At 46.9% G+C, this 25,088-nt stretch overlaps 1 protein-coding gene across 20 annotated transcripts in view; it reads right to left on the bottom strand.

The window, feature by feature from the left end:
- The window catches only part of ZFHX3 (zinc finger homeobox 3), a 263,343-nt gene that overhangs the window by 100,388 nt on the left and 137,867 nt on the right, over positions 1 to 25,088 (bottom strand). For 18 of the 20 annotated variants that reach the window (XM_081202548.1, XM_081202547.1, XM_081202531.1 and 15 more), the window contains 2 exons: positions 15,308 to 18,033; positions 9,684 to 10,180 (listed from right to left, as the gene is read on the bottom strand). In XM_081202548.1, coding sequence (XP_081058674.1) covers positions 9,684 to 10,180; positions 15,308 to 17,987 — 3,177 coding nt within the window. In that variant the 5' untranslated portion in view covers positions 17,988 to 18,033. The remainder of the gene's footprint in view (positions 1 to 9,683; positions 10,181 to 15,307; positions 18,034 to 25,088) is intronic. The other 2 variants (XM_081202541.1, XM_081202543.1) reach the window with 1 other exon arrangement.

Raw genomic sequence — 25,088 nt, 5'->3', positions numbered from 1 at the left:
TCTCTCCTGGCTCCTTTCAAGTGCTTCTCTTCGGCTCTTCTGCTACTAGCACCCGCTGGGTTTGTGGCTTTTGCCTTCTTTTCCATGAGACTCAGTTCCTATAGCCACAACAGCCCTCAGGCAAAATCCACCTTCAGATACTCAGTCAAAACAACAATGGCCTGCTTTCTGTCCAGAGGGGCAGCAGAGGCACCTCCCTCCCACCCACACCGGCATGGAAGCGCAGCTCTTATGCAAGCAGGTGAACTCACCTCAAGGAGTAACTGCAAGGCTGTCATGGGAAACATCCCCGTAGTCCCTCACCAAATGATTTAGAAATATAGTTGCACATTCGGGACAAATCAGAACTCAGCTCAAACTAGAACACAATTTAGGGACTTATGCTATGGCAATAATGATGGCAAAGCAAACTTACTTTCCCATTGCCATTGTGCCCTGCAGTCTCATCCAGCGAAGTTATTTTGTGTAACCATGGGCCTGTTGCCTCATGAGCCTTAAAGGGGTGTAGGAGGAATCCTCAGTAACCTATTGTTACTAGTCTTAGTGTACGTTCTGTGGTGGTACATAGAGCAACTGCTTGTTCTTACTTTTCAATTTGCACAGCCCAAGGATGTGGACAGGTGAGGCCTACCATGTGTGTGTGTGTGTGTGTGTCCCTGGGCCTTTCTGACTGGTAAAAACAGTGAGGAGGAGAAACTGGCTAATTAAGGAGAGTGGTACAGTGGTGCCTCGCAAGACGAAATTAATTCGTTCCGCAATTCTCTTCGTCTTGCGGGTTTTTCGTCTTGCGATGCACGGTTTCCCATAGGAATGCATTGAAAATCAATTAATGCGTTCCTAGGGAAACCGCCTTCAGACCAGGTCCGGGGACAGTCTGTCCCCGGACCTCTTCTGAAGGCTGGGGGGGGGGGACAAGGGCTTTTCTTCCCACCCCCAGCATTTTTAAAAACCCTGGGACAGCGGAGGACTTCTCCGCTGTCCGGGCGATCTTAAAATGCTGGCGGGCGGCATTTTAAAATCGCCCTGGACAGCGGAGGACTTCTCCGCTGTCCGGGGTGATTTAAAAGCCCCTGGGAAGGCAGGCAGGGGGGAGCAAAGACTTTCGCCCCCTGCCCGCCTTCAGAAGGTGTTCCCACCCCCCCGCCCGGCTTCGCAGCAGCGCTACGAAGCCCGGCAGCTGGGGCAGCTGTTCCCGCCCCCCTCCCCCCTTCGGAACATCGTTCCGAAGTGGGGCGGCTGGGGCAGCTGTTCCCGCCCCACCTCCCCACTTCGGAACAGCGTTCGGAAGTGGGGCGGATGGGGCAGCTGTTCCCGCCCCACCTCCCCCCTTCGGAACATCGTTCCGAAGTGGGGCGGCTGGGGCAGCTGTTCCCGCCCCCCCTCCCCCCTTCGGAACATCGTTCCGAAGTGGGGCGGATGGGGCAGATGTTCCCGCCCCCCTCCCCCCTTCGGAACATCGTTCCGAAGTGGGGCGGCTGGGGCAGCTGTTCCCGCCCCACCTCCCCCCTTCGGAACATCGTTCCGAAGTGGGGCGGCTGGGGCAGCTGTTCCCGCCCCACCTCCCCCCTTCGGAACAGCGTTCCGAAGTGGGGCGGCTGGGGCAGCTGTTCCCGCCCCACCCCCACACTTCGGAACATCGTTCCGAAGTGGGGCGGATGGGGCAGCTGTTCCCGCCCCACCTCCCCCCTTCGGAACATCGTTCCGAAGTGGGGCGGATGGGGCAGATGTTCCCGCCCCCCCTCCCCCCTTCGGAACATCGTTCCGAAGTGGGGCGGCTGGGGCAGCTGTTCCCGCCCCCCCTCCCCCCTTCGGAACATCGTTCCGAAGTGGGGCGGATGGGGCAGCTGTTCCCGCCCCCCCTCCCCCCTTCGGAACATCGTTCCGAAGTGGGGCGGCTGGGGCAGCTGTTCCCGCCCCCCCTCCCCCCTTCGGAACATCGTTCCGAAGTGGGGCGGCTGGGGCAGCTGTTCCCGCCCCACCTCCCCACTTCGGAACAGCGTTCCGAAGTGGGGCGGATGGGGCAGCTGTTCCCGCCCCACCTCCCCCCTTCGGAACATCGTTCCGAAGTGGGGCGGATGGGGCAGCTGTTCCCGCCCCACCTCCCCCCTTCGGAACATCGTTCCGAAGTGGGGCGGATGGGGCAGCTGTTCCCGCCCCACCTCCCCACTTCGGAACAGCGTTCCGAAGTGGGGCGGATGGGGCAGCTGTTCCCGCCCCACCTCCCCCCTTCGGAACATCGTTCCGAAGTGGGGCGGATGGGGCAGCTGTTCCCGCCCCCCCTCCCCCCTTCGGAACATCGTTCCGAAGTGGGGCGGCTGGGGCAGATGTTCCCGCCCCACCTCCCCCCTTCGGAACATCGTTCCGAAGTGGGGCGGATGGGGCAGCTGTTCCCGCCCCCCTCCCCCCTTCGGAACATCGTTCCGAAGTGGGGCGGCTGGGGCAGATGTTCCCGCCCCACCTCCCCACTTCGGAACATCGTTTTAAAATGCTGGGGGTCGGCAGCGAACGCTCCCGACCCCCAGCATTTTAAAACCTCCCCGGGACAGAGACTTCTCTGCTGTCCCTTGGAGATTTTAAAATGCTGGGGGTCGGCAGCGAACGCTTCGCTCCCGCCCGCCAGCATTTTAAGATCGCCCGGGGCAGGTGGGGGGAAGGCAGGCGGGGGGGAGCAAAGACTTTTGCCCCCCGCCGGCCTTCAGAAGAGGTCCTCTTCTGAAGGCCGGCTGTGGGCGAAAGTCTTTGCTCCCGACCGCCAGCATTTCCCTATGGGCTTTCGTCTTGCGATGCAAGCCCATAGGGAAATTCGTCTTGCGAAGCGCCTCCAAAACAGAAAACCCTTTCGTCTTGCGGGTTTTCCGTCTTGCGAGGCATTCGTCTTGCGGGGTACCACTGTAAATGCCTCCTTACATAAGGGTGTGGTTTCACCAAGCCTAAAAAAAGCCATTATTGAAAAAGCCTTCCCTGAATCCCACTAAATTGAATAATTTCTGGTCAGTCTAACATTCTATTTCTGGGCTAGGTGCTTGAACACAAAATGGTCTCTCAGCTGCATGAAACATATTATCAAGGTCACTTTAAATCCATATTCAAACCTGGTTAAGGGATTGAAACAATTCTGATCACCTTAGCTGATGTCCTATGCCAGGAACTAGAAAAGGGAAATACATCCCTATTGGTTCTGCTGGACCTTTCATTGACTTGATACCATTATTGCTCAGGGTATCCTCCTGAGATGTCGCTCAGTGGTTCAAGTTTTACCTGGACAGCTGGTTCCAAAAGGTGGTACTGGGAGGCTTCTGTCTGGCCCCTTGGCTAGTGCCCTATGGTGCCCCAAAGGGTTCTGTTGTGCTTTCCATGATGTTTAAGCTTCTAATCTACATGAACCCACACGGAAAGACTATCCCGGGATTTTTTAGAGCGCGTAGTATTCTCTCCTGAAGAATCAGGCTAGCAATTTGGTTACTCCAGGATTCTAGTCTGTGTTTGGATATACAGGTGGCAACTGTTGGCATTAATGCATTTGCACAACTTCAGCTGGAGCACCAACTGTATCTTTTCTTTGTGATATCAAACTTGGCCATGGTGACACAGAAGATTGGAGTTGGATGAGACCTTAGAGAAAATTTAGTTCAACCCCTGCTCAGTGCAGGGTTTGCAATGTAGGACTCTGCAACTACAGCATCCCTGTCATATGGACAACCTGGGGGGGGGGGGGAATCCCAACACTTTCCAAGGCTGTCTGTTCCACTAGCTTAGTATCTCCTAATGTTCACTGAAATCCACTTCTTTGCAATTTCCATCCATTAGTTCCAATGCCCAAGTCTGCTCTATTTTCTGCATAACAGACCTTTAGGTATCTGAAGATGAGCTACCCTTCATTTTTTCTTCTCCAGGCTAAACATGCCCTGAAGATCTTGCTTCCTGGGCAGGTGGTCTTTCAGGAATTAAGATATGCAAGAGAAATTCACTTCTGGCAGGGATAGCCTTGAGAAGAAATGGAAGCACCATCCTGTTCAGCTGTGCCACTGACACAGCCACCACACCACCCATCTCTGTCGGTATTGGTGCCAATTTATGGCAAGATCTTGCTAAAATCTCAGGAGATCTCCCACACCATGTGAGGTCTTTCAAGATCTCAAAAATTGGTGTTAATACTGGCACTGCTTCTCTACCTCCACCCAAGGCAGCTGTTTCACCCTGCTTCATGGGTGGGTCAGCTCTGTCCTCAGTAAAGTATAGAGGATAATTTTGTAGAAACCTGTGAGTGGCTGCACCCAGACTATGGAATACCCTCTCTCAATGAAGGCCAAACTTCTCTTTTTCAGACGGCTCATCAGTGATTTTAATAGGATGTTTAATTTCTCCTGCTCTTATATGCTTCCTTTACTTTTAAAGTTGTATTATTATTTGGTATGTTTTATTTATGGTGAATTTTAAATGCTTTTAGTTTGTATTTTCCTGTATTTTCTATTTATTATTAGACAATATTCTGATGGAAAGGTAGGATATAAATGTTCATAATAAACACCACCACAGTAAACTGACTGATTAACTGAAGGCTTTGCGAAGGAGATGCTCAGTGCCTGTCAGTCTCCAAAGAATTTAAGAGCAAGCAGGGCAATGCAAGGAACATTGAGCTCTACTACCCTAGGTGGGTTCAAACCCCTGACACTGATGCCTGTTCACTGATGCCTTTACTATCACTTGCAAACAAGAATGTCATAGAGCACATCAAGCCAAGAGGACATTATCTGTTAGATGGAAAAGATTCAGGCTGAGGGAAGAGAGAGTCTCCACAGGTTACAGTAATGTCTGCAGATCCTTTTGCCCCCAGCTTTAAAGGCTGAAACCTCAAAGAGGCTCCAGGCACTCCAGCGCCTAAAATGATAAACACAGAATGTACGCCAAGGCATTCTGAAGAGTGTGCAGGAAGCCTACTTAACTAGCATGATCTGCACCAAGAGAGAGTAACATCTGTTGGATTAATTAGCTGTGTAATTAGCATCCTCTCAGTTGAGAGGATTCACTTTCTGCTTTCTGAAACATTTCCAGTGCTTTTATCATCTTCATTTTGCACACAAAGCTGAAGTTTATTTGGAGCACCATCTCACCCACTGCCAAATGGTCTCAACAAGACCATCCAGGACGAAACAACACCACCACTGCTGAAAGCAAACAGCCATAGCAAAGAAGTGGAGGAGGAGGAGGAAGAACAGGAGCAAGGCACACAAAGAACTATTCAGCTGCTTGGGGACAAGTAAGGCTTCCAGACCTCAGTAGGCACACTCAGCCATCTACTAAGTCCAATGTGCCAAAGCAAATATAAAACGCTTCACCAAGGAGCCAATGCTTGACTCTTGGGAAGAGTCAGGAATATCTATCTTAGCTATGACAGTAAAAGTACAGACAGACATGGCCTCCCTGAAGAGGATAATCTGGGGGAAAGAAACAAAGGGCTGAAAACCATGCTAGTAGAAAGACAGCTGAAGTGAAAAAAACTTGCATAGAGTGCACCAATGCATGATATATCCAGATGTCCACACAGGAGAGTTCCACAGAGACAACTTAATGGCAAACATGAAGGTGCAAGGAGAGACTGCTTCCTTTTACCCACAATGTACCATCTAGTCATGAGCATGGAGTTGCAAGAAACACACATCACTAAGAAAAGTCAACACACTCCTGCAGGCTGTCCCAGAGCCAGCATCTCTCCAGCTTCATTAAACAAAAAGTGCAAGGAGTTTCTTTTTCAAATCCAGTTCTGGTGGCAAACTTATTGATCTGTAGATGCCTGCCTTGTATCAAATCAAAGTAAGTTTATTGTGCCATGACAATTCCATACAATCACAGTCAACTTAAAATATAACTCAGACATCGGCAAATAAAAACAGTAAACATATGTGAAATATCTGATAACAGGGATGCCCCTGCATGTACACTGATTTTCAATTTAGTACTCTGAATCTCCCTTATAGTTTATGGCTATTTTATCCAGTTCCTTCTTCCTGATCTTTTTTGCTGCCACAACAAAAAAGGCCACCTTATGTGTCACCAATGTATTGTTGTCACTCAACGAACACTGAACCCTCTCACTTGGGAAGAGCCCACTATCCTGTACAAAGAGAAGTGCCTCCTTGGATCTGTGTATAGGGGACAAGTTAACATATAATGGGATTACCAAAAAAATACAGATTCTGTCTGAATATGGAATCTTATTATAATGGCCATCCAGAACTGCTGAAGGAAGCCTGTCTTGTATAGTATTACTTAGGAACGGCTTAAAGGTAAGGGACACAGAATATCTGAGTTACTACACTCTTGTCCAACCTGTGTCAACTTTCAGTTATTTTCCAACAGTTTTGCCACCTCAGGAAGATACAGGACTACTCTCAGACTTGTAATGACAAGTGCCAACACAAGCTCCAATGGGCCCCCTGGCATGTACAAAAGGTGACTTTGCTGGTAAACTGCTTTTGGGGATCAGCCATTGAGCAGAAAGTCCCATTAAGGGACAAATTAAAGCATAATTAGGAATATTTAAATACCAAAAAACAGCTATTAAGCAAGCAATCTATTCTGACAGCATGACCCTAATGTGCAACGTGAGCAGCAGCTACTTCAAGTGTGGGGAACCTTTGTCCCCCCAGATGTTACTGGACTACAATACCCATCATCCCTGGCCACTGGCTACGTTTGCTAAGGCTGATGGGAGTTACAATTCATCAACATCTGGAGGCACAACTTTTCCTCAGCCTTGCTCTACTGCATGCGTGGTAAAATTGGTCATCATTTGAATCCATGCCATTAACAAGCTATGGAGCAAATAAATAAATAAATGAAAATGTCCACTTCTTTGGGAGACTTAAATGTAGTGCTGAATTATTCAGTGGTTTCAAATACTAGTTTGAAAAGTCTTTCATTTCCCTGTTGTGCAAGAATGGTTTGCTTTTGCATTTCTTTACCTTTTGCATCCAGGCTTCCCAACACATCCACCTTAACTTTGTGCCCACTTTGCCACTGAAGCTATACATAGGTGGTGCTTGCCAACGTCTTATCAGCGCCACAAGGGCTATCTCATTAGCACTAAAACCCACTAGGCAACCTGCTCAAGGAGCAAGGTTTCAAGTGTCCCTCTGCTGATACTTGTCAGTCACACACACACACACACACATTTCTGGCACCTAGCACCATTTATGCAATACATGGAGCCAAGGAATAACAACTTAAAAGGAAAATGGCAAAAAGGCAGGGTAAGGAGGATTGCAAGTATGATAAGCCTTGAGCTCTCTCACCCAGGCAGCATCTGGAAAGGATTTTCTCCAGCAGAGAGGCAAGAACTCGATTACATCCAGTTAACTGCACTCTAAACTGATTATGCATGTGCCAGGCTAATGGATTACATTAGCAAGAGGAAAACATCCCACCAATCTCCATTTTACAATAGACAACTCAAGGTCCTGAAAAAAGAAAAGCTGGCCCTAGGATTGTTCCCCAGGCTCTGAGCCACAGGGGCAGAAACAAAAATGAAGAGCCAGACTTTGTTGTCAGCATGATCCCCAACATTCCTGATTCCAATATCCAAACTCAACTCCTTCTAGACAAGGGGTAGGCAACCTAAGGCCCGGGGGCTGGATGCAGCCCAATCGCCTTCTCAATCCAGCCTGTGGAAGGTCCGGGAATCAGCGTGTTTTTACATGAGTAGAATGTGTCCTTTTATTTAAAATGCATCTCCGGGTTATTTGTGGGGCCTGCCTTGTGTTTTTACATGAGCAGAATGTGTGCTTTTATTTAAAATACATCTCTGGGTTATTTGTGGGGCATAGGAATTCGTTCATATTTTTTTCCAAAATATAGTCTGGCCCACCATATGGTCTGAGGGACGGTGGACCAGTCCACGACTGAAAAAGATTGCTGACCCCTCTTCTAGACTAAGTCACATCATCCTAATAATGTCAGTGCTTCTACCAATACTACAAACCAATCCATCTAACCAGGTTGGGACACTACCCAACACTAGAGCCAAACTGGGAAGGACTAAGCCTGATATTTCTAAAAGGACATGGAAGTCAGGCTCAGTCTCCTTCCTTGTGGGTGAAATTGGAGACATGGAGTTTTATCTAAGTGGAGGACTCAAATGCCTGAAGCCTCCACATATATAAAATTTGAATACCTTAAAAGAGTTTGGGAGGAAGTTGCAGATTTAATACCAGTTTTGTACATGGGTAGCATCCTCATCAGGTAGGTTACATCAGCAGAAGCTCGCTGCATAGGCAAGAAGATCTATCATATTGCCCCAACTACCTTTCCCATTCCCCACCCATCCTGGAGGGAGACCATGTAGGTCTAATTGCTGACATAGCTTCACAGTCTGGCTGTTACTCCAAGCAGCTCAACTAGCCCCTTCGCACACAATAACATACATCAGTAAAGTCTCCTGCAGTGGTCATCCCCTGGTGAACATTTACATACTCACTTAGCCTAGGTTTATTTTCAGAACCAGGCAAAGCCTACTTGGAGTCATAAGCACCTGCAGCTCTGTTATGCCAGGCCAAATACTCAGTAACAGGTTACTCTGGTCTCCTGAAACTTGCCAATAGCCAACTTTGGGCCAGACAGTCAAGAAGCAGCCAAGAGAGAATAAGAGTGAACCCAGCACCAAGAGGGCAACACCCTTTAGCAAACAGGAGGAGGGCTGGAGAGAGGCAGAACAAGTAGAACAGAAAATTGAAGAAAACAGATGAAAGCAAGTAAGACAGCCTGTATAAGTGAGTGGAAGGTACATGAAGTGAAGCTGCTTAGATTTATAGCAATTTGTACCTGATTGTTCATACTAAAGCCATTATGGGATGATTAGAGAAAAAGGTGAAGCTTTAAGTCCAGTGAAAATCAATAGAAATGTCTGGAGCAATTCTGCCGTGCAAGTGAAAGGACTATTTACTGTATATGCAGAGCTTCTCGGTTTCTAGCCTACATGGATTGCGTGGGGGCAGGGCGGGGGGAACAGAAATTTGCAGCCAGAAGCAGCTGACAGAGAGGTAAGACAGAGGCAATGAGGATATACTAGAGGAGGAGAAAAACCTGCTTGGCAGCAGAGCCCTATTACAACCATCCCTCCTCTCTGGCCTGCCACTTTGCTGCAGGTACACCAATGTACAGGATGTATAAATGACAGGTGTGATCCATGAACACCTGTGTGCCTTGGAGCTCTATACTGAGAAAGGCTAAGGAGATGTGCACATTTCTGGCATAAAATACGAATGCAACAGCACAACTAATAGGCATGGGAGCAACAAACAACAGCACCACAAGAACAGAAACAGCCAGGTCACCCCACCCCTCAGTACAAACCGCACATAAATGTGCATTCCCTACCGAAAGAATGATCTTCCTTATAGGAGGAAGTGACATTCTTGTATCTGCAAATACTGCCTCTCCTCAACAAAAGGCTCTCCTAGAATTGGGCTGCAGGTGGTGAGCCAATAGAAAGAGTAGCAGCTCTGTGGGTTACATGTCTGCTGGCATCCTTGCACTGGCACCCAGTCTCAGAATTCCTTCTGGAAAAGCTACTCTTAGCCAATCTAGGAATAAATGTAACTGAACTGGTGTTCAAGGCAAGCTGCCAAAGTTTTTCTGCACTGTCCCACCCAACAGCAAAAGCATATGAAAAACTGGGTCTTCCTTACCTTGTAGAGTTTCAGGCTGGCCTCATGCCTGGAGTTCGCTGTGTGGAGACGCAGCTTCTCCAAGCTGTTGGTATAATAGTCACAGGCATTGCATTTCAAATGCACGGGGTTCCCAATAGCCACACACTTGAGCCTCCACTCATTGGCCTTGCCCCCCTCCTTGATATGTGCCACCAGCTGGTACTTCTGCACGTGTTTGTCAGTCTTGCAATGGAGCTGGAAATTGGCCTTGAGCTGCGTATTGTAGCGACACAACTTGCACTGATAAGAGTCCCCCATCACAGCCTTCCATTCCTCTTCAGGCAGGCTGCGCTCCACGTTCATGTGCAGCCCCAGCAGGTCCAAATTGTCTGTGGTGAACTTGTTGCACACGGCACACTGGAAAAGCTTCAGCGAAGGGTCATTGGTCTGCGTGAACGTCTCCCCCAGGTTCATTAGCTCCTCAGACACCAGCTGCCCACCCCCAAGCCGCATGTCCAGGGGGATCTCTCCACCCACTGCACAGAGAAAGAAGAAAGTCAGTCAGAAAAGCTCTGCAGAAACAAGCAGGGTGGAGGGCAGCAACTCATTCCCACTCCATGACAGCAGTGCATCTAGAAGGGTCCTGGCCAAAGAAGCTCCTACAGACCTTGAGGCATGAAGATCTGGGCTAGAAACAGAGTGAAACTGGAAACAGAACACCACTTTCCCCCTTTTATTTTCCAAGGTCTGAAATGGACATACTGGAAATTGGGGAAAAGCTAAGAAAAAAATTATCCTTTATAATAATAAATGCAGTATTTTTTTAAAAAAACAACAACCCTGCATTGATTATTAAAATAATATCAATTTTATTTTTAAAAAGTAGCTGTCAGTTCACATTGTTGCAAATCTCTTAGATCAAAGAGAGTGATGCAAGGGATATGCACTGTTGCTGTGTTTGATGAGATTATTCAACAGGCAACATTTTTCTCATGATGTTGGAAAAGTACTTTCAAACACTGCTGAACATCCCCAGGTATGTCCTCTAAACTGAGAGCATTCCAAGCATATTGCCCTGACAACACAGTGGCATAGCCGATTCTCAACACAGCCCTCAATGTATCTTTCCACTTGCCTCAGATTCCTCCAGCTGGTACGTCAGGGTTATGGAACATTTTTGAGCCTAAGGGGCAACCTTCCAAAGGCCGCTTACCATAGAAGAAGAGGCAGAAGTGGGACCTTTGCACAGTAGGCTAGTTTCTACAGACCTTCCTCTCTGCCTTTCATTCAGACAAGCAAGAGGCAATGTTAAGAGTTCAAGGACACATTCAAGCCAAGCAAAATCACCCAGGCTGCAAGGCAGGGCCAATGAGGGGGTGTGGCCCAGGAAAAGTTTTGAGGGCCTGATATAAGCCTGGGGGGGGGGGACACATTTGGCCCTGCGTCTGAGGTTTCCTACCCCTGTACTACATCAAATCAAACTGATAAATGTTTGAACCAGCACCAGCACCCCAAATCAAGGATGAAAACTAAATTTATTAAACTTAAGCTCATTAACTAAATTTAAACTAAATGAACTAAATTTATAAATAAACTAAATTTATTAAACTTAAGCTCATTTCAATGCCTGAATTTTCTGAAGCCCATTGAGCTAAAAGTGGTGAAAAATAAGATGAAAAATAAGTCATACTGGTATATTCAAGGATATATTTGCTGAGATGAAATCTATATAAATAAATTAAATTTAAATTTTGTCTACAGCTAAGGTGACACCTGCAATCCAATCCAATTCTACTCAGTTTAATGGGGCTTACTTCCTTGTAAGTGTGTAGAGGATTATAGCCTGACTACATATGATGACATACTATTGAAGAGTTCAGTGACACAATTAAGATTAACTGAAAATATTCAGATTTAGTATTACTCTTTAATTATATTACAGGGATGGTTATTTTCTGTTTGAGTGCTCTCTCATATTTTCTGCACAACCACACTGAGGGCTACATACTGCTTCTAAGCTCAGTTAAAAAGCCCCCCCCCCTTTTGTTTACTAGGATGTTAATGGTTTCTATTTTCAGCTTTTATTTATTTCTATTTTCCCACCTGGCAAAAAAATAGATGCAGTTAATACAATATGGTGGAACAAGTTACAAATCCATTTGTGACCTTTGGTTTATCATTGTTTTAGTAAGAGTGAAGGAATGTGTACTTTTACATTTAATATATATCAAACTACCATGCAACTTCATGTTCTTAATGTAGTAAAGGACATTTGGTTCTGACAAAAGGAATGTTGAATATATTTACTTTTTCTATTGCCTGCCCAAATCCCCTCCCCCAAACAAGCAGTTTTCTTCCATTGCTTCAAAATGCCTAATAATTTTACATCTCTAAGCAGAATCCCCCTGCCACAACCCTAGCTATGCCCTTGGGTGCCACAAGTTCAGGAAGGAAGTCATACTAATTCCCATGAGGAATGCACTGGTGCAATTCAGACATCACATCAAACCATAGCTTAACTATGGTTTAGTGTATCATGTCTGGATTGGCAAACCAGAGGTGGACCTCTGAGGCAGAAACAGAGGCAGACAGGCAGCTCTAAAAATTTGTCAGCTGTACAATTGGCCAACTGTAAGATTAGGGGAAACCATGATTTGGCATGGTGTGTGAATGAACTGGTGTTACCCACTAGTCCATTTGTTAAAGCATGATGAACACCCAAATTCTGCATTTTCAAGAAAGGGGACTAGGTAGGAACACAGTACTGCCGTTGTACACTCTAGCCAAACTAACAGCACCCCAAACATGGAGTCCAGCAGTGAGAACAATAGCCTACTCTGGGCTATTCCATTTCCTGTTCAGTCATGGGTGAGTTTCCATCTCAGCTTACTTGCCACCTTTAAAATGGAAACAAGCAACGTACCCTCACGGGGGTATGAGAGACCAGTACAGCACATTAAAAATGCAGCACAGAAGCAGAGGAATTTGAGGTTGTGTTCATAAGGCTGTATCCAATACTCTCTGTCCGCAAGTGCAACTGATGCTAGCAGATGGGTGAATTTTAATGTTGCACAACAGAGGAATCCAATGGAACTGCTGTCCTAGCAGTCACATACTGTGCAATAGATTTCGCAATCTACTGTACAACAAATCTATCAGCAACCTGCTTCTGCATTCTCTCACTCAAAACATTCCACTGATGCAAAACATTTCACCAGTGGAACAGTAATACATTTAAATGAGTTTAACAGCACTACAGTGAATGAAACCCATAAACTGCCTTACTTTTAAATGCTTTCTCTCACCCTCACACACAGAGTTTTTCACTTTAGTACAGACTTCTACAAAATCATATGCACCAATGCTTTACACACAGTCACCTCAATTCATCCTGCACAAGAAAAATATTGTTTGGACAGCTAGGTGCAGAAACATCACAGTCAAAACAATCTTTCCACTCTCAAGCTACCCTCATCTACTTTCCATCATCTCCCTTCTGCCACAGTCCTTTAAAACACCTGCTCTTCTTCAGACAATGGCTTCTTAGTTTTTGTAGCATTTCCTCCTACAGCAACTATTACCTATAATTCTCGTTGTCTAAACAGCAATAATGCTGAGTTTGGACTCATATCACAGAACAATGGAGTTTTCAATGCTTTTAAAAAAGCATGCCCAATAAAAAAATTGGAAATTTTCACAGAATCTGTTTGAGACAAGAGACTTTGAAAGAACAGCTAAATTATAAACACAGTTGTCTGAAAAGCTTGCAGTTTCCAAAAGGAGGGATTTCTCTGAACTTCAAACATAGAAAGACACAAAGGGCAGGTCTCTCAGGTCTGTATCCGATGCTTAGTTCAGGGGAAGAAATCTTAAAAGCATGATTTCTCCCTCCCTCCCCCTGCCCTGTTTCAGAGCAGATTATACTACTATCCACTGTTTTCTGTATGGCAAGAAAAGTCACTCATTTCCCTGCAAAACTCCCAGTATGAAAGTATCTACTGATATGTGAAAGACCGGCTACATAAAATGAGAAAGTGACATCTCCATCTCCTTTTTCCCCAATAAAACATTGGTCACGAGTCTGCTGGAGCCAAACCTGGCTCTTCTGCACACCTTCCACTCAGTCCAAGGTTGCAGCCACAGGATGGCCTTTCTTACAGCTTTAGATGCATCCATAGGGAGGGGGAGAAATTGCTTTGCTAACAATGAGGGGATGTCATGCTGCCCCCACGCCCAGCCTGAATTTCTCAGTCTCAGCAGGAGATTGGCTTGACACACTCCAGGAAGAAGTTGCGGAGCCACTACACTCAGAATTGTACCATTTCACAGATTACCAAAAATAGTGACTTCCATACGCACGCACCACTGCAGTTGCTTAAAAGCAGCAAACTCTGCTAACAACAAACACCCATTTTCTACATCCAAATTTCAACTAAGCCCTCCCAACCAAAAGACATCCAAAGAGCTAGCAGATTGGCCTTGAAGTGAAATAACTCCTACAGGATGTTTAAGTAGCGGAACCCTTTCAATCAACCCTACTGAAAAGTGCTTCACCCAAGTACATATACAGTTGATAAAGGTGTTATATGCACTAGATTAATGATAGAAATAAACATAGGCTTTTCTTGTGATATGTTAGTGCTAACAAACCCAACTATTATTACCATGTGGGAAAACACTTTAATATTAAATATTCAAAAGGTGGTGTCACCAGTGGCGTAGCGTGGGGGGTGCAGGGGGGGCCGGCCGCACCGGGCGCAACATCTGGGGGTTAGGGTTAGGGGGCGCAAATCCACGGGTTAGGGGGCGCAAATTACTTGCCTTGCCCCGGGTGCTGACAACCCACGCTACACCATTGGGTGTCACAATAAGCCCTGCTCTGTTTGAAACACCACACAGTTCTTCCAAAAGGTTACTGCGCGCGCGCGCGCACACACACACACACATATATATATATATGTATGTATGTATGTATGTATGTATGTATGTAGTATATAACAAAAGTTTAAACCTGTCTGGTCAGTTCTTCTTGTGAATGCAATAATAATCACAGCTCTCCTGCTTTCTCCAGAAAAAGGAGGATGGAGGCATATGCATATTCTGACAATATGAAAACCAGCATGATTCAAGTGATCGCTCACCTGTATAAATATCAGCCTAGGTTTAAGCTGAAATGCTAAAGAAAGTGGGGGGGGGCAAGAAGTTATTCTTTATTTTTCGGGTTTCTAGCAATTCAGGCCTGCCAATTCACCATTACCACTAAGTCTGCTGCGTTCACCACACACATGGAACAAACCTGAAAGCTGGGTTTTGCCCTTTTCCTTCATAAACATATTCCTAACCCTCATGTAAAAAGAGAAACTTTTAGAATAGGTTGGCAGAGGTACAAGAAATGAAGCATCTAACATATGCATGTCTGTAGGAGTCTGATGGCAGATTGCCCTCTTCATAACCTTTTTGATGTTCTTAAACTCACAAAATTTGCTAAGAGATGTAAACATGCTGCCCATGAAAACAAGAAACCTGAACACATCTCATGACCCACGAAAAGCCACTCTTCCACACCATTTCTTCCATGGCTCCTCCCAGTGGCAGACCCCAGCTGAGAATATCTATGCACAACCCCCCACAAAGAATCGCAGGGCGAACTCAGGTCACCTCACCTAGAGTTGGGGCCATGGATGCTATTGTGTTGGTGGGATCCATCTGGAAGCTGCCCATCATGAACGGAGCCTCGGACGCAGCGCTGTCCATCTTGAGGTTGGGCAGGGTCATATTCTGAGCCAGGTAGTACTGGTACAGCTCAGCCTCAGCAGGCAGGCTGCCCAGGCCCAAGTGGCGGTTGTGCTGCATTTGGCTCATGTTCTGCTGAAGCAGCATCATGTTGTGCATGTGCTTCTCACTGGTCATGTGAATGCGAAGGTTCCTGGCAACGTTGGTCTCATAGTCACAAACCTCGCACCGCCAGGTTGGTTTGCTTTTTGGTTTGGTGGGGGAGGGGGCCCCACAGCTGCTACCCATGTTGGTGGCGGCAGCAGCAGCCGCAGCAGCAGCAGCTGCCGCCGCCGCCGCAGCCCCAGCAGTGTGGCTGAAAACTTGTTCCCCACCTCCATTCTGCAGGTTCTGCATGTTGTTGAGATGCTTGTCAGACTGCATATGAATACTGAGGTTGCCTTTGGTAGTAGTGGAGTAGTTACAAACCTCACAGCGGAAAGGCTTGTAACCACATGTGTAGCTCTCGCCCCGTGCCAGCCGTGGGTGGGGCTGCCCGCTTTTGCAGTAGGCACACGCACCCCCTGGCTCTGGGTGCTTTTCCTTCATGTGAGCCTCAAGCGTCTGCTGGTACTTGTAGTGCCAATTACACTTGGGGCACTTGAGCGTCTTACACGAGTTTCGTGAATGCATCATGGTCATGTGGCCGCCAAGTGACCGTGAGGAGCCCAGGATGGTGTCACACTTGGGGCACTCCACACCGCTCCCCGAAGGGCACTCCCCACCCCCAAGCTCACATAGGGGCCCCACATGCTGGTGATGGGAAATGCAGCTCCCGTCTTCACCCTCAACACTCTCATTTGGTTCTGGTACTGTGGCATTGTCTTTATTGGCACTTTCATCACTGAAGTCGAGCCTCCTACTGCCCTCACTGTTAAAGCTTAAACAATTCCTCCTATTTGCACCATCAAAGACAAAGGAAGAAGCAGAATTAGAACTAGAAGAAGCTGTGCCCCTGGACAGAGTCTGGAGCACATTAGGCATTAAGGGAGAAATGCTTTGGTTTGAGAGAGCAAGGTCCTTTTTGCTGCTGCCGCTGCCTGCCACTGCCCCAGACTCCTCAGGAGGCCTTTCCTCCAGTTCATCCTCCAACTCGCTTGGGAACAGCCCTTTGCACCCCTCATCATCTTCCTCCTCCTCGTCCTCTTCCTCCTCCTCGTCCTCTTCCTCCTCCTCGTCCTCCCCAGCTGGCTCAATTTTCTCTGAGTGGCTGTCCTGGTCAGCCAGGTCTTGCTTTTCATACTCTACTATCCCAGGGTCCTCCTTCCCCTCGGAGGATATTGTTGGACTGGAAGCCAGTGGGCCCAGGGGGACTGAGGTAATTGGGGTCTTCAAAGCTGAACTTGTTAGCCCTCCAAGGTTCAAGAGAGCCCCAGAGGCCAAGAGGCCCGACTGGGGTTGTTCTGCTCCACTGGCAGCCCCAACCTGGGTACCCCCTTCCCCTTCCATGCGGAGCCCACTGAATTTGCCATAGAAACTGTGTCCAGGGCCTATGAGGTTAGCTGTGGAAACTAAAGGGTGTGGAAAGTTTTTGTTTTTTGGTTCCAAAAAGCTTACAAGGGGTTCCTTGTCTTTGCCTATTCCTTGGATGATAGCGGAGATGTTCTTATTGCTAAGAATTTTCCGCTCCTCCTCGCTCAGAGTCATTCGATGGTCATGCACCGCATGGGTCACAAATGAGCGGACATATCCAAAGGAGAGCTTGCACAAGAAACACATCAGGATGGGCTTCCGCTTTCCATAAAGCACAAAGCCATCAAATTTGGACAGGTCCACATTGTTGGGAACATCTTTGGATACGCAGGAACTTTTGGCAGAACCATCGCTGTTCAGGTAATCCTTGTTGCTTTTGTGGCGCACATCAAAAACGCGGAAGCTGTGCAGAACAGGGCTAACCCCTGTCAGGGCTGAGGTATTCGGGAAGGCCTGGTCCGAGCCCTCAAACCACTTCCCAAAGGATGAGGCTATGTGGAAAGTGTTGATGATCTGTGGGTAGACAGGCGCAGCCGAAGTTGCCTCGCCTTGCTTGCTCCCAGCACTGGGGAGAGAGTTCATAAAGAGTGATGGGAGCGTCCCACTGCTGGTGCCATTGCCACCCCCACAGACCCCCCCACTTTGGATCAGCTGACTGATGCTTTCAACAATGTATGCCGAGCCATCTGGCTGGTAGACTATCTCCCCTGCCAGATTCTCTACATCACTTTCCTCATCTCCCTCCTCGCCAGTGTCACTCCCACAGTCTTCTTGCAGAGGGAGGAGCGGACGGGCACTGGGGCAGTGGTGCTCCATGTAGGTCTGTAAGCTGGCGAAGGAGGTGGAGCATTCGTTACAGCTGACCTCCTTGCTGGCTGGCTCAGTGCTGGAGCCAGAGGCAACGACACTTTCTGCGGAGTGCTCACTGAAAGGAGCCCGCCGGTTGTCTAGGGCTTCATGGCTCTCCGCTGCAGATGGCTCCATGTTACAAGGTTTGCTGGGGAGGTGGGTGCTGCTGAGTTCAGTCCATTGCTGGTGCTGAGGAATAGCACACCCATTGTCCTTCCCCGAGATGACAGATGAGTCACAGCCTTCCATGGCGAGGCCTGCATGGAGCGTTCATTGCACCCAGTTTGGTTCGGACCTAAAGGCAGAAAAAGAGGGAAGAGGGAGAGAGAGAAAGAGAGAGAGAGAGAGAGAAGCAGTCAGTCAGGAGAAAGAATAGGCCAAATTTCCACACAGAGCAGACGAGACATGCACACAGCCCCCTCACCCAATAAAGCAGCTACTCTCTGTTGCCAAGCCTGGAAAATATAGTGGGAGGAAAGCACGGATGGGCAGAAGTTATCAGGAACACTAAAACCCATCAGCACTATGGCAGTCAAAGCAGCATGGAAGGAGCTCTTGGAAAGCCCCTCACTCATTCAAGTACCAAAAAATAAAAAAATTAAATCTGTTTCCCAAAGCTTCTTCAGGAACCAGGAAAAAACATTCCTCTTCTCCCAGACTTTTGGCTAATTAAATAATCTGTGGACCTTTAACTGGGGGTGGTGGTGGTGGTTTGGTTAGGTTTGCTGCCATTTTATGTATTTCGTGTTTTTATATTGTAAGCCGCCCTGTGATCCTCAGATGAAGGGCAGTATAGAAATTTAATAAATAAAATAAATTGTTTGTTAATGGGAGCTGGACCCTGGCACCTGCAAGGGGGGCACAGCAGGTCTATCTGTGCACTTGCTGAAAGTAGCTCCAGTTTATGCACTGCCTTGTAAAACAAAAACAAAAACATGAAGTAGGCTAGACAGGAATGGTATGCCAGCCTCCAGAGTTTAAGCTACTGAGGGAGGGCTCTGAATAATGAACATGCAATATACTGAAGGCAGGAGAAAGCCATCCATGACTGCCTCTTTATGCAGTACTCCAGACCAAGCGCCATGTGTCTATTAGGCAGGCGAAAAAGAGGAAGTTCTATAGCACTGACTATGCAGATCACACCCTTGTTCTATAGTGAGGTGTTTCTGAATTTTAGGTGTGTCAGTTGTGCCAAACATCTCTTCTCACTCACAGCCTTGTTATGTGGGATCAGGCCTGATTAACAACACCATCTATATTCACAGCAGAGTCATGACTAGTTCAGCCAAGCAGAGGACAAAGGGAGTATTTTTCAAACAGTGTCCAATTCTGTCACTTTGCAATCTGAGTTTGGAACATATACATTGATGGTGCTGCTACCATTCAAGCCTCTCACGTTTTAGTCCTCATTCCCCAAAGGATCATCCTGGCAGCTATCTTGAGACACTTGATCACATTTAAATTCCACTTGACACCTGCTGGAGTCTAATGGGTTCCACAGACTGACAGAATGCACTTTGGACTTTTAGCATATGGTAGCCAAGCTTGATTACCTGGAGAATGATACCTCCTCTCTGCCTACAGCTGCTGAGAGTAGGGGGAAAGGAAGAGGAGCCTGAAGGCAGGCAGTAACTAAAGAGGAATGAAGCAGATAGACGGGCTGGGAAGAATTCAGGTAGAAACAGGGCAGCACAAGGCCAAGGTCACCAACACAGCACAGCTGAAGAGCAGTGAAAAGACGTTGTTGCCCAGTCTGCCAGAAGTCACTTCCTACTTCCTGTTGAGGGCTGCTCAGAGGGTGGAGTCAAATAAACCAGGGAAACCTGAGGCCTGTCAACAGCTCCCAATTCAAGAGACTGATTTAGGGCAGTGTGACTGATTCTGCCACATTGGGCATCGAGCCTAGAGGGTGCCACAGGGGGCCGCAACTATGATGTAGTGAATTGAGCAGCACAGAAGGCGGGAGCTGGGGCACGTGCCAAATTTTGGCATCACACAGGGCGTCCCTGAAATTTGAGACACCAAAGTCTGCTCCTGCCATCTCTCCATTGTCAGCAACTGAGATGCTCATTAGCATCCGTTGTACTCACCCCGCCACAGTCAACTGCCCACAGGCAGTGCTTTTTTATAGACAGAACTCACCAGAACTCAGTTCCAGCACCTCTCAGGTGGGCACCATTGCCAACAAGGGAAGCATTCATGATGAGTTCCTGACATCTTTTTCTATAAAAATAGCACTGCCCATAGGAATTTCCTGAATGACCTAAAGACTTCCTACTCTCGCCACTCTCTTCACATTTCCAGCATTAACAAAAATTTGTTTATTTGCTTATTACATTTGTATCCCACCTGTCCTCTAAGGAGCTCAAGGTGGTGTAAATAGTTCTTTTCCTCCCCATTTTATCCTCACAACAACCTTGCAAGATATGCTAGGCAGAGAGCGAGTGATTGGCCCAAGGTCACTCTGTAAGCTTCATGGCTGAGTGGGAATTTGAACCATGGTCTCCCAGGTCCCAATCCAACACTCTAACCACACCACACTGGCTGGAATGGAACCCAGAGTCCTCAAAATTGACACCAGATGTAAAAACTATAATATTTGCTCATTTTATTTATATACTGCCTATCTCTTATTAGAGCACAGGGCAGCATACAGCATAACAACAAGTACAGCAATCTCCACTTGTAACCCTCTCTTGGCTCAGCTAGGTCTGTCTGAGGCCAGGCAGCAGCTGCCCTTGGTGGCCCATTCCATGGTTCTACTTGATAGAAGTTCAGCTCACAGCTGTGCAGCCTTCCCCCAGCGGCATAAGGGAAAGCAGCTTTTCTAAGGTGGCCTTGTTAGACTTCTTCAGGGTGATAGATCTTTTATGGAGGAGTTCCTTTTTGGCTCCCACTTCAAACATGTTCTGTCCTGTTCCTCTGGCAATATAACACTTCTCTACAGTGTCTGGAATCTCCATAGCTCTGCATCTAATCTTGCTGGACCAGAAAGCTCAGCAGCAACTTCCTCAAACTTCTTGCTTTTTTAAGGGTTTAGTGCTGAAGGTTCATCTGAAAAGTTTTACTGGGGCAGGGGGCAAAAATACAACTGGCTGCTCAAGCTGGAAAGCCAAGAGGACAAATCTGGCACTATCAGCAGAGGTACTACAGCAAACTTATCCTATTGGCTGTGAATTGTCTGATTGACAGGTGGGGCCAATAGGGTTGGCAGAGCTGATGGGGCGGGAGGGTTAACAGCCTGATTGTAAAATCAATGTCATAAATGCTTGGTAACTTACAGGAACAAGCGGGAAGAAGAGGCTGCGATTGATAAAGGACTGCGGCTTTGATGCTGCACTAGGGACTTGTTTATTGACAGGAAAGCCAATCTCCTCTGCAGGCCAGGCCAGAGAAACCGGCAAATGCTTCCCAATTAATTGGTGGGCTCTTTGGCCTCCCGGCTGCTCTGACTGCCCTTCCCCCTATCCAACAAGTTAACCAATGAAGGAAACACACCATGGAAATGTATTCTTGCCACCACCCTACCCCTTTTATGCTCTTATCAGATGCCAGCAAAAGGCCCTGAGAAGGATGCTCTGCCAACCAATCAGGTCCATGAATACCAGTCACACAAACTGTGCTGAAAGGGACTAGGCCCCCTTCATGTGGAGCTTCTAGTCACTTAAGGGGAAATGGGGTGGCTGCAGGCATAGGCCCCATGAATTGTCTCTGTCTGAACTCATAGCCCAAAACAGATATTACACATCTCAGCTTGCGACTGAACCCAGCTTAAACAAATTCACCCACAAAGAATTTTCTGTCCAAATTCCTTCTACACATCCAGCACTACTGCATCTCTCTCTATCAGCCAGTCATTAAGGAAAAGGTAGCTCTTACTTAAGGAGGCAGAAGTCAACTAGTCAGGTCGATCAGTGCACTGTCTGTAAACATGTTTTCCCGTAAAATCAATGATCTTCAGTTAGAGAGAGAAGGAACTGAGAACCTAAAGCCCCCACCATCACCACCTCTCATTGCAGCCCCCCAGGCTCTTGCTCTTCCCAGCTTCAATTCATCCCTGCTCCTGGAACCCTCTGGCCCCAAGCCCTGTCTCCACTGTTACACCTTGAAGGTATACCACAACTTATTTATGTTAAAAACATATATACCCTGCCTTTTGACTAAATACATCCCCAAGATGGGTGAAAAATTGAAGATCCAAATATAACTTACCACAGTGATCAAAACAGAACACAACAGTAGTAGAGAACACCAATAACTTTGGGGAGGTGGCAGTGGTAGAACCCTCTCCCAGATAACAGGTGGTATTTAGTTGTGGCATTCAAAAGGTCTTTCAAACATACCTTTTTACTACTGCCTTTCCTTAAGAGAGCTCAATATCTCTCATGTATTCATAAATAACTGGAATAAGTAACAATAAGTAATTGATTAATCAGCAGCAAAAGGCGGTCAAGCAAAGAAACCCCTTCAAACTCAAAAGAGGGTCCCAAAGGCTCTATGGAAGACAGCATCTTTGCCTACCGCCTAAAACCAATAAAGCAGAGATACAGCAGGCCTCCACTAAGGAGAGTTCCACATTCAGGAAAAGGCCCTGCCCCAGATGAAACTCTGCTTTCTTCCAGATAGCAGGAGGACTGGGTAGGTTCAAGTGGGAGAGAGTGATCCTTGAGCTGCCTGGGGTGCAGGACATTTAGAGCTTTAATGATCAAAACCAGTACTCTCTGAACTGAGTATGGAAGCCTCTAAAAGCTAATGAAGCTGATTCAAGATTGGATTCATGCATCCTCTTAGATCAACCCAATCAACATTATGGCAGTTGTACTATGAATTGGTTGTAGAACCCTTGAAAGGAAGCCCTATGTAGATTGTGAAGAGTGCTAGAATTCTATCCACACCCCTTGTGTTGCACAAACTGAAAGGTATCCAAAGATATAAAAGTAGAGGAAGGTTTAAACCAGACTAACAGTAAAATGTGGTGTCCAAATCAGAACAAGTATGAGCAATTTTATCCACAAAGTATAAAGCAAACTGTTCACAGCAGACCCAAAGTTCCTCCAAATCTTCCTGTGTACGAAGATGCAACAGATCCCTAGTCACTCACTACAAAATATGTAATTTATCTGTAAGATCAGCCTCCATACCGAAAGACTGGAAAGTGGCCAATGCAACACCACTTTTAAAAAAGAATCTGGAAAATTGTATGCCAGGGGAAAGGTGGAAAACATTATTAAATATAGAATTACCAAAAATATAGAACAAGTCTTGCTGAAGCAGAACTAGCATGGTTTCTGCAATGATAAGTCCCATTAGCATTTTACAGTTCTTTGAAAGTTTCAACTAAGTAGTGCTGGGCGATATATCGTTATATCATCCCAAACTGGTTTGAAGTCCATATCATTATATCCGTTTCATAATTTTTGACCTGGCAATATATCGCAAATCATAGTGTGTGTGTGTGTGTGTGCGCGCGCGCTATGCAAATATCACAATGTGAGGAAAAATGTGAAGCCAGCCAATGCTTCCCTCGATTCCTGTAGCTCGTTAACTCTGCTGCCTCAGCTCTCCCCTACCTCATGCAGGGGGCAGTGAATCACAAGAGCAGGCGCTGAGAAAAATCACGGTGTAGGAAAAATTGTGAAGCCAGCCAATCCCTCTACATAGATTCCATCCTTATTTCAGACATTGTGGTATATTGGGATATTGTGAAGTTTAGCTGGTGATATATCACAATGCTGAAAACCAGGTATTGGCCAGCCCTACAACTAAGCATATAATTAGTGGTGATCCAATCAACATTGTACACTCAACATTTCAAAAAGCTTTCAATAAAGCACCTCATCAAAGACTCCTGAACTAGTTTGGCAGTTATAGGATAAGGCAACAGGTGCTCTTATGGATCAGCTACCTGGTTAAAGAACAGGAAGAAAACAGTAAGAATGACAACACAAGTTCTCACAATTGAAGAATAAGAAGTTGGGTCCTCCAAGGATCAGTATTGGGAAGTGTGCTTTTTAACTTATTCATTGATGACCTGGAATTAAGGGTGACCATTAAGATAGCAAATGACCACAAATAATTCAGGGTTACTAGAGCAAAAATGGATTGTGGAAAGCTCTCAATGGATACTTCCAAATTGAGTAACTGGAAATTGATAAGGTAAATGCAATTATGTGTAAACAAATGTAAAGTGTTGCACATGCAAAAAACAAAAATAATAATAATCTAGATTTCACTCATAAAATACACCAATGCGGTCTGAAGTGGTACTGACTGATCAGGAATGAGACCTTGGGGTCACATCAGAAAGCTCAATGAAGATGGTGATCCAGTGTGTGGCAGCTGTGAAAATTGTGGATTCCATTTTATTACTGGGAAAGGAATAGAAAATAAAACTGCCAATATCATCATGCCATTAAACAATTCTATGGTGCAACTGTACTTTGTATATTGTGTATAGCAGGGGTCAGCAACCTTTTTCAGCCGTGGGCCGGTCCACTGTTCCTCAGACCATGTGGTGGGCCGGACTATGTTGGGGGGGGGGGGGAGAACGAATTCCTATGCCCCACAAATAAATCAGAGGTGCATTTTAAATAAAAGGACACATTCTACTTATGTAAAAACACACTGATTCCCGGACCATCCGTGGGCCGGATTGAGAAGGCAATTGGGCCGCATCTGGCTCACGGGTCTTAGGTTGCCTACCTCTGGTGTATAGTTTTGGTTGCCTTACCTCAAAAAGGATATTGTGGAGTTAGAAAGTGTTCAGAAAAGGGCAACCAAAATGATCAAGGGGATGATATTTGGGGCTTTTTAGTTTAGAGAATGGCTCACCAACCCTTTGGAATCAGTGGGCACATTTTGCATTTTTAAAAACTTCTGTGGGCATCAGTCACGAAATAGCTGCTATGGTGTAGGACAGGGGTCACCAACCTAAGGCCCATGGGCTGGAAGCAGCCCATGGAGGTCGTTTGAGTGGCTCACGAGCTGCCCCCGAACTGAGGTGCCTGCTCACACGCTGCGATAAAGCAGCGCAGCACGGCGTGGGGGGCTCGCTTCTGCAGTACCGGAAATCGCATCTGCGCACGTGCAGGCACCAGAAATCACAGGCGGGCGTGCTCACGTGACCCACCCACAGAGGGATCTCCATGGGACCGATGGGCCCAGGCAAGATAAACTTTGCCGACCCCTGGTGTAGGAGCATGGAGTAACACAAAATGGCTTCAATGGAGGGCCCACCAGCTTAGCCCTGGGACTGTGGGTGCCCGGGGCTACGTATACTGCATGCATGCGTGCGCCTGAGGTCAGCACACCTGCGATGGTCCCAAACACATTTTGAGGAGGGGGTGCGAC

The sequence above is a fragment of the Podarcis bocagei genome, assembly GCF_964188305.1.
Source record: "Podarcis bocagei genome assembly, chromosome: 7".
In the NCBI taxonomy this organism is placed as follows: domain Eukaryota; kingdom Metazoa; phylum Chordata; class Lepidosauria; order Squamata; family Lacertidae; genus Podarcis; species Podarcis bocagei.
This window is presented reverse-complemented; position numbering and strand designations above follow the sequence as displayed.